The following is a 17,554-nucleotide window of genomic DNA, read 5'->3' as shown; positions in this document are numbered from 1 at the left end:
CGAACACCGTTACCTGGAATATTTCTCTCTAACGTGCGCTCACTTCCCAACAAAATTGAGAAACTACAACTGCTGTTGGGGAAAAACAGGGACTTTTATTCATTGGCAGTTTTGTGCTTCACGGAGACGTGGCTGTGTGGATTAATACCGGACTCTGCGCTGCAGCTGGCAGGATTCCAGCTCTACATAGCGGACAGAGACACGGAACTCTCCGGCAAAGTGAAAGGTGGAGGTATCTGTTTTTACCTCAACAATGGTTGGTGCAACGACGTGACAGTGATTCAGCAGCACTGTTCTCCAGACCTGGAAGCCTTCATCATATACTGTAAGCCTTTCTATTCCTCCCGTGAGTTCGCTTCGTTCATCCTGGTCGGTGTTTACATCCCCCCGCAAGCTAACGTGCAGGTCGCACAGCGCATGCTCGCCGACCAGATACTGAGTGTGGAGCGGACCAACCCGGACTCCTTAGTAATCGTCGTTGGTGACTTTAACAAAGGTAATCTCACCCACGAACTCCCCACATATAGACAGTTTATAAAATGTCCGACCAGAAAGGACAACATTCTGGATCACTGTTACAGCACCATCAGAGACGCTTATCACGCCGTCCCACGTGCTGCACTGGGCCAATCCGACCACATCATGGTCCACCTGATTCCTGCATACAGGCAGAAACTAAAGCTCTGCAAACCTGTTGTGAGGACGACAAGGAAGTGGAGCAGTGAGGCTGTGGAGAATCTCCAGGCGTGTTTAGGCTGTACAGACTGGGATGTGTTCAGGACTACTACCAACAGTCTGGACGAGTACACAGAGGCTGTGACTTCCTAAAACAGCTTCTGTGAGGACAGCTGTGTACCATCATGCACCACGGTGTTACAACAACGACAAACCCTGGTTCACAGCTAAACTCAGAAGGTTAAGACTGGATAAGGAAGAGGCCTTCAGGAGTGGGGACAAAGACATATACAGAGAGGCGAAGTACAAGTTTGGCAAGGCAGTGAAAGAGGCCAAACGACTGTACTCTGAGACGCTCCAAAACCAGTTCTCAGCCAACGACTCTGCGTCTGTCTGGAAAGGGCTCAAGCAAATCACCAACTACAAGCCGAAAGCCCCCCACTCCATCAACGACCGACGCCTCGCCAACGACCTGAACGAGTTCTACTGCCGCTTTGAAAGACAAAGGGACAGTCCTGCAACCATCCCCCACGACACCCCCCAACAGCTGCAGCCACAATCCACCACCCCCACCTCCCCAATCTCAAGAGGGGCCTTGGCACCTCCAACCCCCACCCTGAAGTTCCCCCCCACCAGCCCCCTACCCACGCCGAGGACGGCTCTTTCCATCCAGGAGAGGGACGTCAACAAACTCTTCAGGAGACAGAACCCCCGGAAAGCTGCTGGTCCGAATTCTGTCTCACCAGCCAGCCTGAAGAATCAGAATCAGAATCAGAAAAGCTTTATTGCCAAGTACGTTTTTGGACATACAAGGAATTTGTTTTGGCGTAGTCGGTGCAATACAGTACAAATTAAACAGTACAAACATATCTACAATATAATATAAATATAAGTGCACAGTTTTAAGTGAGTGAGAGTAAATATAGAGCAGTATAAGATGCAAGAGCAATACAACAGTGCAGGTGATCATTGTGCAAGTAAAGCAGTGCAAGTAAGCAGGAGTCCAAGCTGAGCGTTAATGTAACGCATAGAGTTACAGGTTACAGGTGTCCTGTCAGCAAAAAAAGGGGGGGTGTGGGGGAAAGGGGGAATGTCAGGGTGGTTTCCGGGCTTTGTTAACCAGGCTGGTGGCAGATGGGAAAAAACTGTTCTTGTGGCGTGAGGTTTTGGTCCGGATGGACCGCAGCCTCCTGCCAGAGGGGAGAGTCTCAAAGAGTCTGTGACCGGGGTGGGAGGGATCAGCCAGAATCTTCCCTGCCCGCTTCAGGGTCCTGGAGGTGTACAGTTCCTGGAGCGACAGTAGACTGCAGCCAATCACCTTCTCAGCAGACCGAATGACACGCTGCAGCCTGCCCTTATCCTTGGCTGTAGCAGCGGCGTACCAGATGGTGATGGAGGAGGTGAGGATGGACTCAATGATGGCTGTGTAGAAGTGCACCATCATAGTCTTTGGCAGGTTGAATTTTTTCAGCTGCCGCAGGAAGAACATCCTCTGCTGGGCTTTCTTGATGAGGGAGCTGATGTTTGGCTCCCACTTGAGATCCTGGGAGATGATGGTTCCCAGGAAGCGGAAAGATTCCACAGTGTCAATTGTGGAGTCACAGAGGGTGATGGGGGCAGGTGGGGCTGGGTTCTGCCTGAAGTTCACAACCATCTCCACTGTCTTTAGAGCGTTGAGCTCAAGGCTGTTCTGGCTGCACCAGTCCAACAGATGGTCCACTTCCCATCTGTACGCGGACTCGTCACCATCAGAGATGAGTCCGATCAGGGTGGTGTCGTCCGCAAACTTCAGAAGCTTGACAGACTGGTGACTGGAGGTGCAGCTGTTGGTGTACAGGGAGAAGAGCAGAGGAGAGAGAACACAGCCTTGGGGGGAACCGGTGCTGATGGTCAGGGAGTCAGAGACGTGCTTCCCCAGCCTCACGCGCTGCTTCCTGTCAGACAGGAAGTCAGTGATCCACCTGCAGGTGGAGTCGGGCACGCTCAGCTGGGAGAGCTTCTCCTGGAGCAGAGCTGGGACGATGGTGTTGAAGGCAGAGCTGAAATCCACAAACAGGATCCTGGCGTAGGTTCCTGTGGAGTCCAGGTGCCGGAGGATGAAGTGAAGGGCTAGGTTGACTGCATCATCTACAGACCTGTTGGCTCTGTAGGCAAACTGCAGGGGGTCCAGGAGGGGGTCGGTGATGTCTTTTAGGTGTGAGAGCACAAGGCGCTCAAAGGACTTCATCACCACAGAGGTCAGGGCGACGGGTCTGAAGTCATTAAGCCCTGTGGTCCTTGGCTTCTTGGGAACAGGGGACGATGGTGGAGGACTGCGCTAATCAGCTGTCTCCAGTCTTCACAGACATTTTTAACACCTCACTGGAGACATGTCATGTGCCAGCCTGCTTCAAGTCCTCCACCATCGTCCCTGTTCCCAAGAAGCCAAGGACCACAGGGCTTAATGACTTCAGACCTGTCGCCCTGACCTCTGTGGTGATTAAGTCCTTTGAGCGCCTTGTGCTGTCACACCTAAAAGACATCACCGACCCCCTCCTGGACCCCCTGCAGTTTGCTTACAGAGCCAACAGGTCTGTAGATGATGCAGTCAACCTAGCCCTTCACTTCATTCTCCGGCACCTGGACTCCACAGGAACCTACGCCAGGATCCTGTTTGTGGATTTCAGCTCTGCCTTCAACACCATCGTCCCAGCTCTGCTCCAGGAGAAGCTCTCCCAGCTGAGTGTGCCCGACTCCACCTGCAGGTGGATCACTGACTTCCTGTCTGACAGGAAGCAGCGCGTGAGGGTGGGGAAGCACGTCTCTGACTCCCTGACCATCAGCACCGGTTCCCCCCAAGGCTGTGTTCTCTCTCCTCTGCTCTTCTCCCTGTACACCAACAGCTGCACCTCCAGTCACCAGTCTGTCAAGCTTCTGAAGTTTGCGGACAACACCACCCTGATCGGACTCATCTCTGATGGTGACGAGTCCGCGTACAGATGGGAGGTGGACCATCTGTTGGACTGGTGCAGCCAGAACAACCTTGAGCTCAACGCTCTAAAGACAGCGGAGATGGTTGTGGACTTCAGGCAGAACCCAGCACCACCTGCCCCCATCACCCTCTGTGACTCCACAATTGACACTGTGGAATCTTTCCGCTTCCTGGGAACCATCATCTCCCAGGATCTCAAGTGGGAGCCAAACATCAGCTCCCTCATCAAGAAAGCCCAGCAGAGGATGTTCTTCCTGCGGCAGCTGAAGAAATTCAACCTGCCAAAGACTATGATGATGCACTTCTACACAGCCATCATTGAGTCCATCCTCACCTCCTCCATCACCATCTGGTACGCCGCTGCTACAGCCAAGGATAAGGGCAGGCTGCAGCGTGTCATTCGGTCTGCTGAGAAGGTGATTGGCTGCAGTCTACTGTCGCTCCAGAAACTGTACACCTCCAGGACCCTGAAGCGGGCAGGGAAGATTCTGGCTGATCCCTCCCACCCCGGTCACAGACTCTTTGAGACTCTCCCCTCTGGCAGGAGGCTGCGGTCCATCCGGACCAAAACCTCACGCCACAAGAACAGTTTTTTCCCATCTGCCACCAGCCTGGTTAACAAAGCCCGGAAACCACCCTGACACTCTCCCTTTCCCCCACACCCCCCCCTTTTTTTGCTGACAGGACACCTGTAACCTGCAACTCTATGCGTTACATTAACGCTCAGCATGGACTCCTGCTTTACTTGCACTGCCATACTTGCACAATGATCACCTGCACTGTTGTACTGCTCTTGCATCTTATACTGCTCTACTTTTACTCTCACTCACTTAAAACTGTGCACATATATTTATATTATATTGTAGATATGTTTATACTGTTTAATTTGTACTGTATTGCACCGACTACGCCAAAACAAATTCCTTGTATGTCCAAAAACGTACTTGGCAATAAAGCTTTTCTGATTCTGATTCTGATTCTGATTCTGATTCTGATTCTGATTCTGATAAAGACCAAAACTGGAAGCATTTATTTAAAACATAAATTACTTGAGTGTGTCATGTATTTGTGTGTGTGTGTGTGGTTGTGTGTGAATCGATGGGGAGCGACATCCTGCGAAGCAACAGGGACTCAGGGCACAACCATGATGATTCACTGAAATGACATGAATTAATACGCAAGACTTGAGCATACTTCTTACCTCTCACCTGTCTCTCCTGACAAATCAAAAACATGGACTAAAGTTATCCACCTGCCTTAGTCTGTCTTTATGTCTGAAATCATTTTAGATTTGACTCACTGAAATATTTTTCTAAAAGAACACAAATATAATTAAAGCATGCTTTATTAAGTAATACACATATTTTATAATGCAACTAATTTGTACTTTATTCCTTGCAGCCAAATTTTGCCTGGATATCACTATAATAACTAAACACATCTATTCATGGTCAGTAGTAGTCTAAAGTGAATGTAATAAAGGTCAGTCAGTTTTTGTTTTGAACAACACAGGGACATGGGTCTCAGCATCCTAGCTGGAGTGGACAGACAGCAGCTATCTATTGTATCTCTCTTACCTTTATCACTTTGTCTTTTCATCACACTCTTCCCATAAAAGCTGAGCTTTGAAAAAAACGTTTGTGTCCTAATTTATTGGACAGAAACATTAGCTCTTGAAATAGAAACAACATTAGTCTGTCACAGCTGCTCACAAACAACGCACCAACCCAAATCAAACGTCGTCAGTGGGCTCTAACTATTCTAACTAAATTTAAAAAGTATTATGAAGGATGAAGACTAGTGAACTGATATTTGGAAAACCGCCGTTACGTTTCACTGCCAGCTGCGCTCTTCTTTTTCTGGTCTTTATTTTAGGGGTAGGGTATGCAAAGCTGCACTCTTGTTCACTGAGTTTGGCTGTCTTTAACAGTTATAGCGCCTCCTACAGTAACCTGGTGGAGCCACTCAGAGAACCACTTTGTTCGAAAGCATTGTTTTGATTGTCTTTTTATTATATACACAGCAGAACAATACTGAGGTCCGGACCTCCGTCCTGATGGTAAGGGCGGGAATTCTGCCCACAGAGGATGGCTAGGATCAGTCAAAATGAACCTAGCTTTCTTGAAGGACCTAGAGTTATGAAGGTCACTCAAATAATTAAGAGATATCCCAGCAATTTTACCACAGACCTTGATAATACTTTGCAGATGATTCTTATTTTTGATGGAACGTGACCCGTACCAACAAATAAAAGCAAAGGTAAGAACAGATTCAATAAAACAAAAATAAAACATTTTCACAAAAACGGAGCTGACATTAAAAGTACGACGCTAACGATAAAAGCACATATGCTGGTGGGCTTTCTTTACCACACAATCTACCTGCGACTCAAAACTCAGCTTTTCATCAATGAGTACTCCCAGGTATACTGTGGCACCAGCTCCACTATTTGGTCATTGACTCTTTAATTAATTTGATCTACCTCTATACAATGAATGTAAATGAAAAATAGAATGATTGAAAAAAGCAGAACAAAAACTAATTTGTGTTTGTTATTCCAACAGCCTTACCCTCTTTCAAATCCAACTTTATGCTGTATTGGTGGGTGCATAAATCTTGACAGTGGCATTGTTGCATACCCTCACTAACCTGTGAGGCAGACATGGAAAGCCCATGTCCTTAACATGTCAGCAAATAATTATGGAATATCATGTTTGCAACATCAAATGTGTAGAAATGAACATGATTTTGTTTTGGGAAAAAAAACACTAAGATAGCATGTGTATATTTTCAAGGAAATAAGTGATTGGTTCCTGCATCTAAGGGTCTGTCAGTGCTAGAATAGGCTCTTTCTCATGGAAATTACACTTTGTAAAACCCATGCTAATAGTTTAATGAATATTTAAATGCACCATGCTGTGAAATAGTCTTTTTTTCTGCAAGATGAGGTTTCCTACTCTGATTTAATTGTGGTTATAGAGAGGGCTGTCATATTTTACTGAATAATATATCCATTTACATTAATAATTTTGTAATCTAGTGAAAACTAATTTAATTTTCTGTTCTTTCTGTGTGAATTATTTTCCATCTGAGCTGGGATTAAAACAAATGAAAAATGCAGTTTAAATTTGGTCAATACTTAGCTGACAGGAACTTGACAAATGTTTACCATAAAACAGTTTTCCACGGAGAACTAACAACCACTAAATAAGTAAGGGACCGGGGCAAGTGCAATGCTGCTGGTAACTGCAAGGCTCATTAGATTCAGCCAAACTCAGTTTACAAGTTTCCTCTGAGTGAAAACAGTTCTGTTACTCTAATGTCTTGGACCAAACCAAGCCTATTGAGGAAAAAACAGTTATGCTAATTGAAATACATCATCCTACTTCACATCACACATTATGATAGTTGTTGTACGCAAATGTCTTTAAACAGTTTTTCTGTTATGCTTATAATTAGGATAACACTTGAAAGTAGATATTACGGTAGTTGTTCTGCTAATAATATTTTCACGTTCATTGAAAAGGTTTCAATGTATGCCCTTCACCATCCCTTCACCATTAAACCAGTAGTTCCCAAAGTCAATGTTGGGACCCCACTGGGGGCTGAAAAATAAGACGTGTGGGGTCTAGAGATCTTTTTGAGAGATGAAACTCAAATCCTAAAATGACAACAATAAAATATGTTTCATGCAAAACAGATAAAAACAGTATCTTGGCTGCTGATAGTTCTAGTGCTGTCATTGTATCCCTGCGTAACTGACTTAGCGGTATCTTCAACCAATAGTTGGGTCAAAGGCATCTTCCACTATTATTTAGAGTTTAACAAGTTGACCAGTTTGAGAACCATTGATCTACACATTGCTCTGAACAGACGGGATCTGTTCATACAAACACACACTGATATATATATATCAATATATATATCAATATATATATATCAATATATATATATCAATATATATATATATATATATATATATATATATATATATATATATATATATATATATATCTCAATATATATATATGTATATATATCAATATATATATATATATATAAATAAATATATATGTATTTTTTTGACTTGATTTCTTTGTAAAAGTACAGAAAAGGTGATTTGTGAGCAACGTCGTCCTCAAGGCTTTCAGGTGCTGCTAATAAAAGGAGAAACAACATTTATTGCCAAATTCATATTGAATCTCTAGTACATCACCTGAAGCACTGAAAGCCAGGTCACCTTAATGAGTAAATTTTCTATCCATGAAAACAGTAATTACAATTTCAAATTAATTCTCAGAGTACTTGTAGATTTTACAGAAATATGTATCAACATTTGAAATCAATGGACTGTCAAAATCTTCAAAGTATGAATTTTATGCTTCGGGTCAGTACCTGACCTTTACAAGATACTGTATCAAACAAGAGGTCTCAGGGAAGCAACACACCAAGTGCTTAAATTTTTTTTTATTAATATTAAAATTATTTCTTATCATCTTGAGAGATTGAGGCATAAAGCATGAACGATATTTCATCACCTTATCATATGTTATACCAAAATAAGAAATAAACAAAATTCTACCCAAATAGCTTCCTGTTAGAATGAAAATAATTTTCTTGCTCGGCTTTTCATCAATCTTGAGAGAAGCCTCCAACAGCAGGAGCATTAAACACTGTACATTAAGATATCACTTTTAGGGTACATAAAAGAAATCTCAGTTTCATAATGCCAAAAAATAACAAATTTTTTATTTAGATTCATGTCCCAAGCCCAAGAATTATAGAACGTTATTGAGAATTAAATTTGATAAGACATCATCTGTAAAAGGTAATGACCGTAAAGCTAAACAGCTCAGAGTTGCTGGGTTTGTCTTCAAACAGTTGAACAATATCAGTTCCAAAGAAATACAATACTTTCAGGGCACATCCTTAAGACAAGGGAATGTTTAAAGGTATTTATAAAAGCTTAAAATATTTAAGAATAATATGAAAAAGACTATAGGAAACTCTTATAGTAGCTAACGTGTCAAGTCGTGCAGGCCATTAAAGTTCTAAGGACCTTAAATAATGTTACATTAACTTCGAATACCATTTGAACAGAGCATCTTACCTTATATTAAAAATACTTATATGGCATAATACTGGAACTCTGTATGCAAATGTGAATTATACATCTTTGGTGTAAAGTTAGTCTTTTTTATTAACTTATGTTTGGCTTTAAAGCACATTTTATACACAGTAAAATTATTGCTAATGCAATATGTGCTTTATCAATTTTGTTAACCTGAAAAAGTGTACTAAAAAAAGCCAGGTCCCAGAATTGTACAGTCATTCATTATCTTGATCAATGAAGAGGACAACCAAGAACACCCAAAGCGTTGGGAAATCTTAGTTTACAGTGTCGCAGATGATAGATTTTCCACAGATATGTTTTTCTCTCATACAAGTGTCATAAACACTGATTTTAATAAAAATCATACCCCTGACCTTTTTTACTTGCTCATACAATGTTATTTGTGCTTAGACTATTGTCTTGTGTAAAATACTCCTAGGGGCGACGGACCAGATAGCCATACCCCTTCACCCAGGGGTGAAAGTAGTATTAAATTATGGCTGGTACATAGGGGCGGAGCTAGAGTGGGGCCTGGGTAGGCACAGGGTGCATATATGCATGCATTGTACATATATATATATATATATATATATATATATACAGTATATATATATAAAAAATGTGTGTGTGTTAATTGTTAGTCTCATCTGTGGTCCCTTCGAGATCTCTCTCTCCCTTAGCAAAGTCCAAACTCACACTAATTAAAATGTATCAATATTTTACTTTACTGTAGGCTCTCTGTATAAGGCAGAAATTAGAACCACTTGACAATGTAGACTATATATATTTATAGATTTCAATTGTTAAAGAACTGACATGTATGAAACAATGATAAACCGTTTTCTGATGCATAACTTTTCATCTTCAGTTTCCATCTTTTCTTTTGAACAAAGAAGTTATTGTTCTCTGCATTGTGGTCAAGTTTTGATTTCATATAAATTAAAAATTTGAAAGTTCGGTTGTTTTCAAGGTTTTTATTTAAAAGTCTGTAGATGGTAAGTGAATTATTGTTCGTCCTGTCCTGATGCAAGCGGCGGTTTTTTATGTCTGTGCACCACCTGTGTAAAATCTCCCAGTCCATTAAATCGAACGCATCGATCTCCTTGGCAACCGCTCTGTTTTTGATGTAAGCGCGCATGCGCTCTCGTGTAGTGTATGTGAAATCTTAGGTCATAAGCGGTGTTTTCGAGCTGTACTGTGTTGTTGTAATTCAGCAAAATAACATGAAACACAACTAGTTACTCTCCCTTTGCTTTTAACTGGGATATTTAGCAGCGAGCAGACAGACATTAAACGTAGCGGTGCTCGTGTTAAAGGCTGGCCTTTCACAAAAGCCTTGAGCTCCGAGGGGAGTGAAGCAAAGCAAGAGCATTGAGGCTCCAACATAGCAGAACAGTTCAGAAACAGTTTGGAATGAGGGGAAAATAACTGTATTTACAAACTGATTAAGTTGTGTTTTAGACTGCCTATTGGTAGCGGATCTGTTTTTCTTTGTGTGCTCGGGAATTGTTGCAGCCGTAACTGGTTCTGGATGATGGCTTCAAAACAGTTCTTCCCTCTTCCCGGTACTGCGTACCGGTGCAGAATCTTTTAGTGGTACATAGTACCGGACCGTACCGGCTCACTTTCACCCCTGCCTTCACCTTTGGGCTTTTATGCAAAAAGAAATGGGACACCTCAAATTGCAGGACGTAGACAAAGCAGAATAGGCAAGCGTGATCTAGTTTTAGGGCACTATCAGATTTATGTGTAAAATATGTGTAGGGTGTTAGTGAGCAATTAGTAAATGTTCTCACATCTTATGTAGCCATACAAATATAACCCTAAGTTTCAATTTACTCACCCAAATGTTGCCATCTTGGTGATATGGCTTCCAGTTCCTTCCTGTGTCGCTGTAGAGTAGACGGTACTGCGTCGTCCAGTCTGAGCTGCTGTACCGACCCTGTGTTGCAATGGCGCTCACCTGCTTTCGAGAGCCAAGGTCCACCTGGACCCATTGGTAATGGTCACTGTCTAGAGGTGACCATCCTCCAGCACCTGCAGAATTGACAAAATCTTATAATGAGAGGGACATCAAATGTTTCTTTTCTCAAGCATACTACTTTATAGTACAGTATAGTGGTTTTGCTTGGGTTAATAAAGAAAAATTCATAAAGAGAAAATGAAGTCTGCTGGCGTTCAGGTTGGAACTCCCGAGTCCAGAAGGGGGCAGAGGCCCAGCATGGGAGTGACATAATTATATTTTACAAAGAGAATACATAGTTAAATGAATCGAGTCCAACTATTATTAATGGTTAGTGTCTAGCAGGGTAGCCCAGATGTTTGCTACAAGAAAGGCACTGGTATTCAAGAAATAATCCTACAAGATATTTGCTTTCAAACAAATGGACAATAAACATATTTCACAAGAATGCCAACTACTCTTATTATAAAGCAGTCATACACTCTCCAGCCTGGAGAGCAACACATAAAAAAGGAATGGTACAAGTATAAATGAGAATTTGCTACCAAGGTGCAAGACCTAATGTGAAATGTTTTAAATGCTAGTGTGAAGCATCGATTTTAGTTAGTGCACAGTTCTGAAACAAAGTTGTGATGAGTTAAACACAATTTTTGGGGGTGTTTTTCAACATGTCCAAAGGAAAAATTGATTAGAAAATTGCAGTATTTGAACTTCTCTATTTTTATTTAATTAAGAAGATTGCCCAATATATTTAGATTTTTTAGCTGAAGGTTATCATCTTCAAGGGCAGATCCCCTGAGTCCAAAAAATAGCATTACATGAAGCGAGAAAGGTGCTGTGAAAAAAAAAATTATTACTTCAATAAACATAAAAACATAGTCCTTCATGGACATTTTCCCATGGTTACAGTGGTTACTGGAATGGGTGGCAGATTTTGTTTTCTCATGCACCATGCAGCAGTCAGCGTACTTGCAACAGTCTAACCCTCAAGGCTCTATATTTATTGTGAGACAAATCTTCATGTGTCCTCTTAAATTCTTCTGAAGCTGAAAGGTTAAATGAGCCACATGTTTAATGATGCTGAAACACACAAAAAAGGAAACTGCTAGGCGGAAGAGAAAATAAAACTCTCTTTTAACAGATTTTTGGAAAAGTTATAATTAACACATTAATTGGAAACTGGATCCTGGGATGAAAAAAAAATGTCAGACCTAAATACTACATACAGCAGCTGAGGAGCCTAAACAGCTTGTCCTTAGGAATTCAACCAAAGACCTGACACACAATCTTAGAGATGGCCCTGGCCCTTGAATTTATTGATCAAAATTATGCAACGTTTTAACTAAAACCTTTTTGAGAATCTTCTTCTGGAAACAAAAACTCTATTCTATGTCTGTTTAAAAGTTATCTGTGTCAGTTTTTATTTACAATGTGTATTTGCACAGGCTGACTTTGTTCAAAAAATGGTGCTTTGCTAAGTTGGCTGTTATGTGTAGAAACAGTAGTGATTTTATTCCATGAAGTGGGTGTGTATTTATGGTTGAATTATTTTTGCACTAGTGTTAAGTGGCTTGAGAAAAAAAAAAAATTGGGGAATATGAAATTTTTTTTATAATAAAATATATATATACACATACCTAACAACTAACGGTTGTTAATCTAGCAGATTGAAGATTAATCAAAAATGGAACAATCCTGTCTGTATAAGTTCAGTTGAGAGTGCATATCTTAGCAGAAATCAAATAGTGAGACCTTTGAGACCAGATTGTGCACTCCACAAATAAGGCCCTTATGGTAGAGTATTGGCACACTTTATAAATTCTTATTGGCACTGATGGTCTTTACAGCTGAACCTGTAACCGGTTGGTTGCCTATTCGAACCCCGATCTGTCTGTCTCTGTCATTTTTGTTGGTGGTCAGAGGGCTCGGTGGTGCCGATTGTATGGCAGCCTCATTGCTGTCAGTGAATGTGTGTATGAGTATGGGTGAATGACTGATTGTAGTGTAAAGCACTTTGGGGTCTCTCGGGATTTGATAAAGTCCTATACAAGTGCAGGCCGTTTACCTTTTACCATTGACCGTAAACCCCAAGGGACATGTCAAGACCTTCTGTCTTTCTTACATCACAATTGGAGTCTCAAACATGCATTAGATACAGGGTAAGACAAACTTAAAGAACTTGCTTTAATATTAGGAGCTCATAATAACAGCTTGGTCTTAATTTAACAGACAAAGTCATGCTTGACTCATGATGTCTCACAACCCCTACCCTGAAGACAATGTTGGTTTGAAGTCTGCTACTAATAAAGTTTCATGTGAAAACTCACTGTAGAAATATATAAACCCTGGCAGAAAACTTATCAGATTCAGAATCCTATTTTAGGTTGTGTAAAAATATATAGATATAACACAGATTTGTTTTGTTATCCAGTCTAAAATATTACCTTTTTAGATTGCAGTAGTTTTTAATATAGGATATAATGAAAATGCGGTTGACTAAAAGCCTCTGATTTCATTCTTTTACTGAATGACACTCCTGCAGCGAGTGAAATGAGGTCCACAATACCAGATGCAAGAAGGTGAGCAGAACTAAGCATCATGGGGAACAGGAATGAGATAATCATAAGATAGAATAGAGGTTGTCAAAGTTTGTAACATAACCTCCTAGACAGAAAAAACTTATTTCTTATCTAATTACAGAGCCATTACACTCCACTCCTGACTTGACAGATAACTAGGCTTTTAATATTGGAATTGACAATATCTCAAAAACCCAATGCAGCAGATGTACTTCCCTTCAAGGGAGAAAACACTGTCAGAAATAAGAAAGGTTGGGGGTGGGTACGAGAAACAACTTTGAGCTCACGATAATTAGACAGTTTAATTCAATTCAATTTAGTTTATTTATATGGCACCAATTAACAACACGTGTCGTCTCAAGGCACTTTATAAAAGGTCAATTCAGTTGAATCATACAGACTGCACGTCAAGCACATGCAGTCCAAATTATGTAAATATGACAATGTTCACGCCAGTTTGTAAAAAGAATGGCAGAATGACTGGAAGATAATGTATTCAAAAGAAGATACAAAAGATAACAGATGCATTTAAATAATTCCTAACTCAACATGGGAAAGGAACACCATAAATGGACAATCAGTCTGCAGAAGGGCTCAAATTACTGTGACACAAATAAATACATTTTACAAAGGATTTCATTATTAAATAAAAATTTTAAACACAGGAAAGAGACGGGGCCCCAAGCTGCAATCGGTTTATCTGAAAGTTGATAAGACATAAAATGTGAGACAAACTGGTAAAAATTTTCAAGGTGATCTCTAAATGTTTTCAGGTCATCATGTATATGATAACAACAGAGTTTTCATACCACCATCACACTTGTGTGTATCTACTTTGAGTAGTGAGGGGTTTGGAAAATATGCTACCTATTTAGGTAAATTATGCTAGCAAATATAATATGATTAGCAGTTATGCCAGGCTGTCATGGATTTTGTAGACATGAAACAGTTCTCATACACTGTATATACTGCACATGTGTGCCACTGATGCAGCATTTGCCAAAATGCTATCCAAATATTTCAGCAACGGCCTAATAATATTAATCGGAATTGCAATGCAATAGTTTGCAAATGCAATACACATATACTGGGCTTCCACTTTACTATTTACCATTTTTTGTGTTGGCCTATTACTTAAAATCCCATAAAAGACATTGAAGTTGTGGTTGTAACAAGACAAAACTAAAATGAATACTTTTGCATGGCATTGCAGCTCATCTTCACAAAAGAGCAACCATATTGTATGAAAAATAATGAGTGAACCTTTTTTAACTTCTCAAGTAACTCAACAAAGAAGTACATAATACAACAGGAAAGTTTAGATAAAACCAGTTGAACAGGAAAGATGATCTGAAAAACACATTAAGGTTATGGGGTTACCACAAGATACAGATGAGGATCAAAGAGATAATGTTGGATTAAAAGATCTAGAGATAAGTATGGGTTTAAAAGGCCATACAAGAAATAGAAAGATGTAGAATGTTGGAAGTGAGGGATTTAAAGAAAAAAGGCTAAATGAATGAGGGAAGAAAAGGGAAAGAATAAAAGGAGAAATGGGAGTCAAGAAGCATCGTGGGACTGTCACTGTTCTTTCGCCTGTCACACACACAGATGTTCAGGGAGGAGAAAAGGAGCAAGTGGAGGATATGTGAGAGAACAGGGGGAATGAGAAGGTCAAGACACCACCTCTGAGGAAGAGACCAAGAAAAGAAGAAAGCCAAAAGGCAGTGTGATAAAGATCAAAAGATGAAACTCACAATAAAAGGGAAGAGAAAAAGTACTCTTAAGAAGGATCAAAACTGTGAAACTCTTGAAACTAACTAGGCAAAATGCCATCCCATTTTTTATGCTTAAAGATCAAAGGAGCTTGAAAGCCCTTTCATTAGATAAAATGGACTGTGATTACCAGTTTGTAGAATAGTTTTTCAAAGATTTTATATCACTACCAAGAGAATAAAAACAGAAAACTGATCAGTGCTCCTAAATGCAAAAAAGGCAATTCCTCTGATTGAAATAGTGGGTTAAACAGTAAAGCAGGGCTAGCAATGAACAGTTTATCCCAGAGTCCAACAACATCTCTTAATCTTGAGATCCCAAAAGAATGAGTGTGTGTAGCCATGATTGTCTGTTTTTTGCCTTCTTGTGATGTGGCTACCTATTCTGTGTGTACCCTGCCTCTAGGCCTTTGATTGTTTGGACAGGTTGTAGAGTACCTGTCATTATTTACCTTTTAGTGCACAAGGTTGTCCAATATTCTTCAGTTTCTTAAAGTTCTAGAACAAGCTATATGTAACCTTGTGTCCATGCCCTCCCGTCACTGCACATTATCCCTGATGTAACTATGAATAACAAGTACGTTTTTCATAGAAAGGGATAAACAAAGGAAAACAAAGAATGTTAACAAAACACGATGGAAAAAAGGCCCACAATACATCTAAGACAGGCTGATCAACAACTGGTCACACTAAAACACTAGCTGATCTTAAGGAAAAACAAGAAAACGCTTTTTACAACAGGACTGTGATTACCTGACACACACAAGTGACATTTAACAAGGTTTTGCAGAGAAAAGCCTGCAAATGCCTAATTTCATGTGGTTCTTTGACATTTGCTTTAAAGCTCTAATGTAAGGTCAGTATTTTTTTAATCTCACCAATTTAAAAAAATGGTTTCTTTTTAATAAAGATTTTTTGGGGGGCTTGCTTTCAACTTATAATGCTTTGTACTTGCAGACTACCATCTACCAAATGACAAAAAAAAACAAACCAAAGGAAATGAAGACAATATTACATTTTACATTATAAATTAATTGAATGCCATTTAATTTCTTTTAGACAGCTTCTTCAAATTTTTGCAAAAGGAGGTTTTATTAGCATATTATTGCTCATCTCCACTCTTGACTATATCTACTTGGTTACTGATGGTTTATGAGAGGAAATCCTAAGGCTATTAGATAAACCAATGAAATTTTAATTCATTTGAGTAGTGTGTTTTTATGAGAAATCAGATTCCAAAAATCAACCAAATTAAAGTGTTTTATATTGTGCCTCTTTATTAATGTTACAGTTTGTGAATCTTGTAAAAAAAAAACTTAAGACAGTATTTACATAAGGAAGTTAGTTATAAATAAAGCACCATCCCTCCAACAGGCTGTATATGAATGTGTTTATTTGTGGGTTTCTGTGTGTTTGTTTGTGCTTGAGCTTTCGTAGCTGCGGGTTTCCCCTGATTCTTGTTTATATATTTCATTTCCCACAAGAACTTGTGAGCATTTATTCGAAAGTTTTGATCACCATAACTACATTAACAGAAACTCCAAGAATTCAATTAATTAAAAGTCGAGGTTGTCAGTAAAGGCGAGTGGAGGGAAAACAGCTGGTTGGCCCTCTGCAAGTGCTTCATCTTTCTGTCATGGAGCAAAGGGAGGGAATGGAGACAGCGTAATTTAATTAAAAGACGACTGTCGTTATCGATGGATGACTGCAATGGCTGGAGACATCAAACAACTTTACAGGATAACAGAGTGAAAATAATGCATAAAAAGGAGGGAAAGTCTGGTTAATTGTGCAACACATTAGTACTCAGTTGTCCTGCAGCTGTTACACTGTATGTAAAAAAACAGGGTGACGATAGGAAGCTTTTTAAAGCTGTGAGCAAATGTCGAATGCTGCATGTAACGGTGAAAATAAGAGAGATGGGAAACAAAAAAAACGAATTATGAAATTCAAGAGAGAAGAGCAGACAAGTGGGGTTTGGGATTGGAAATGATACAGTAAAAACTTACAGATGTACACAGAGGAAATTAAATGGTGCTGCAGAAAGGGTATGCAACGATCTAATGGATGTAGGGAGAGAAACAGGTAAAACACAACTGGTGAATGCTGAAGAGAAGCGTAAGAAAGGAAAGCAGCAGAAGACCAACAAAGCAATTTAGGGATAATTTTATGTTTATCATTTGTCGTTCAATCTTACGCTCAATTGGCTTTGCGTTGTAAAGCATTGTGTGCACACATGCATGCTCACATATGTCCAAACCTATTAGATTTACTGGAGACACACAAATGCATATGCAAATCATCCAGACCTGTCACATTTTCTTCAAACAAATCAATAACCTTTGTGTTATGAGTGGGTTTCTCTCTGGTCAGGGCCCAAGTAGTGTTTCTCTTTTACACAATTTCCCTCATAAATAAGATATTACACAGTTATCATGGATGGTTGGACTGATTAAAACATCGCAAGTAGATGGAACG

General features: G+C 40.2%; 1 protein-coding gene across 3 annotated transcripts in view; it reads right to left on the bottom strand.

Moving 5' to 3' along the window:
• Nucleotides 1-17,554, bottom strand: part of cntnap2a (contactin associated protein 2a) — a 498,604-nt gene that overhangs the window by 312,877 nt on the left and 168,173 nt on the right. For all 3 annotated transcript variants that reach the window (XM_047349232.1, XM_047349233.1, XM_047349234.1), the window contains exon 3: nucleotides 10,603-10,796. In XM_047349232.1, coding sequence (XP_047205188.1) covers nucleotides 10,603-10,796 — 194 coding nt within the window. The remainder of the gene's footprint in view (nucleotides 1-10,602; nucleotides 10,797-17,554) is intronic.

Source organism: Girardinichthys multiradiatus, chromosome 21, assembly GCF_021462225.1.
Source record: "Girardinichthys multiradiatus isolate DD_20200921_A chromosome 21, DD_fGirMul_XY1, whole genome shotgun sequence".
Lineage (NCBI taxonomy): Eukaryota > Metazoa > Chordata > Actinopteri > Cyprinodontiformes > Goodeidae > Girardinichthys > Girardinichthys multiradiatus.
Note: the sequence above shows the minus strand (reverse complement) of the source record. Positions and strands in the feature narration are given on the sequence as shown.